The sequence below is a fragment of the Aplysia californica genome, unplaced genomic scaffold, assembly GCF_000002075.1.
Source record: "Aplysia californica isolate F4 #8 unplaced genomic scaffold, AplCal3.0 scaffold01279, whole genome shotgun sequence".
NCBI classification, from domain to species: Eukaryota; Metazoa; Mollusca; class Gastropoda; order Aplysiida; family Aplysiidae; genus Aplysia; species Aplysia californica.
The window spans coordinates 33832-35582 of NW_004798549.1; the positions used below are offsets into that span (position 1 = coordinate 33832).

The 1751-nt window shown below is 47.5% G+C and overlaps 1 protein-coding gene across 1 annotated transcript in view; it reads right to left on the bottom strand.

Moving 5' to 3' along the window:
* LOC101859752 (LIM domain-binding protein 3) overlaps positions 1–1335 on the bottom strand; it is a gene marked incomplete at its 3' end in the record, with an annotated part of 19063 nt that extends 17728 nt beyond the window's left edge. Inside the window, 1 exon segment of the mRNA XM_005112455.3 lies at positions 280–1335. Coding sequence (XP_005112512.2) covers positions 280–639 — 360 coding nt within the window.
* Between the last annotated feature and the right edge of the window lie 416 nt (positions 1336–1751).

A 1751-nucleotide genomic window follows, 5' to 3' on the forward strand; every position in this document is an offset into this window, starting at 1 on the left:
GAGAGAGAGAGAGAGAGAGAGAGAGAGTGTGTGTTTGTGTGTGTTTAAGTGTGTATGTGTGTGCAGGGGGTGGGGGGGGTACATTGACCCCAATACATATTGACTAAACGAAAGGTACTTGGGCCCTCTTGTCTTGTCACAAAAGTACAAAAGTGTGACAAAAGTGTGACAAAAGTGTCACAAAAGTGTGACAAAAGTGTTGAAACGAACCAGGTCTTGCTTGTCCGTAAAAAATGGCGTAACGTAAAAACACCAATCGTGAGTCCCCGGGTTCCTCACCTTAGATATATGTAGTGGCGAGTCCGTGCCGTCCCCTCCGTCCAGGGCAAACCCCCAGGGGTTACCGCCCTTGAGGGTGACATCAAAAGGTCTCCGGCCCTTAGCCAGAAGCTGTTGGATCTGAGAATTCGCGACCGGTGACGTCACGCCTTCAGCACAGACTTCAATAACTTCCTTCCCTTCCACAGAAATCTCACCTCCTCCTCCTCCACCTCCACTTCCAACACCATTACTACCACTTTCAACACCACCTCCATCAACAACTGTAACACTACCAACACTAAGACCACTACCACTATCAGCACCACCATCCCCTGTACCACCACCACCACCACCAACACCAACACCGGCACCATCCATCGCTGCAGTGAGCGACACTTTCTTAAGAATTTATCGTATCCATCAATAGAACAAACACACTTGTAGGCCTAGGTAAGAAAGAACAATTTTAATCCGCAACGAATTTACACAAACATTAATCTAGATGTAATACCATTCGACGAATATAGATCTATTTCTCCTCTATCGAACACAGAATCTCCCATCTCTCTTTTCCCTCTCTTCTCTTTACACATCTCTCTATCCCCGCTCCTCTCTCTCTTTCTCTACACATCTATCTCTCTTCCACTTTCTCATCAGCACGACACAGCAGAGCACGATGCTAGGCTAGGGGCTTGACTTCCCAAACGGTTATCCAAACGTCAAACGCGCCCGAAGTCAGCAAGCAACTTTTGAAAAGTTTTTCCACCGAGCAAAAGCTTTTGATAAGGTATCGCTGAGCCGTTACATTGCAGCACAGCAGACAGACACACACACACACGACGCACACACAGAGAGACACACACATTCAGAGCCCCCTCGCTGTTGTCGTCGTCGCCTCGTCCCATCGTCTGTCGTCTGCCACTGCACTCCAGCAAGCCAGCCAGCCAGTCAGTTATTCCTGAGTCCTGAGTCCGTCAGACCAGGCAACAGGGCGAAGTTCGCGCGCGGCGACGCCACTGACCCGAGACTAAAACCTCCAAGCGGAAGTTGGTTTTGCTTCGTCGTGCCGAGCTTTATTAGAACTTTTTCTTCTCATTCTCCCACGAGAGCCCCGCGCCGTATAGATCTACCGGTTCTTCATGAATACCCGCATCAGAATGATGTAAACATGTTTTAGCCCAGCAAATTTCTCTGGAGAGAGAGAGAGAGAGAGAGAGAGAGAGAGAGAGAGAGAGAGAGAGAGAGAAAGAAATAGGAGGAGGAGTTTGTTTGTTGTTTTGTTTTTTTTCAACAGAATTTAGAATTTGAATTTTGATAAAATATTAATTCTTAGGCATCAACACAAGTCAGTTTCAAAGAATAACAAACTGCAAACTTTTTTTTAATTCAAAATTTTTGGCTTAGCCCATCTGTACAGCTAGCCGACGACCCGTTCCGTTCCTTACTGCTCTCCTTCCACCCGTCCGTTGTTCAGTCAGACCCTCCCCCCC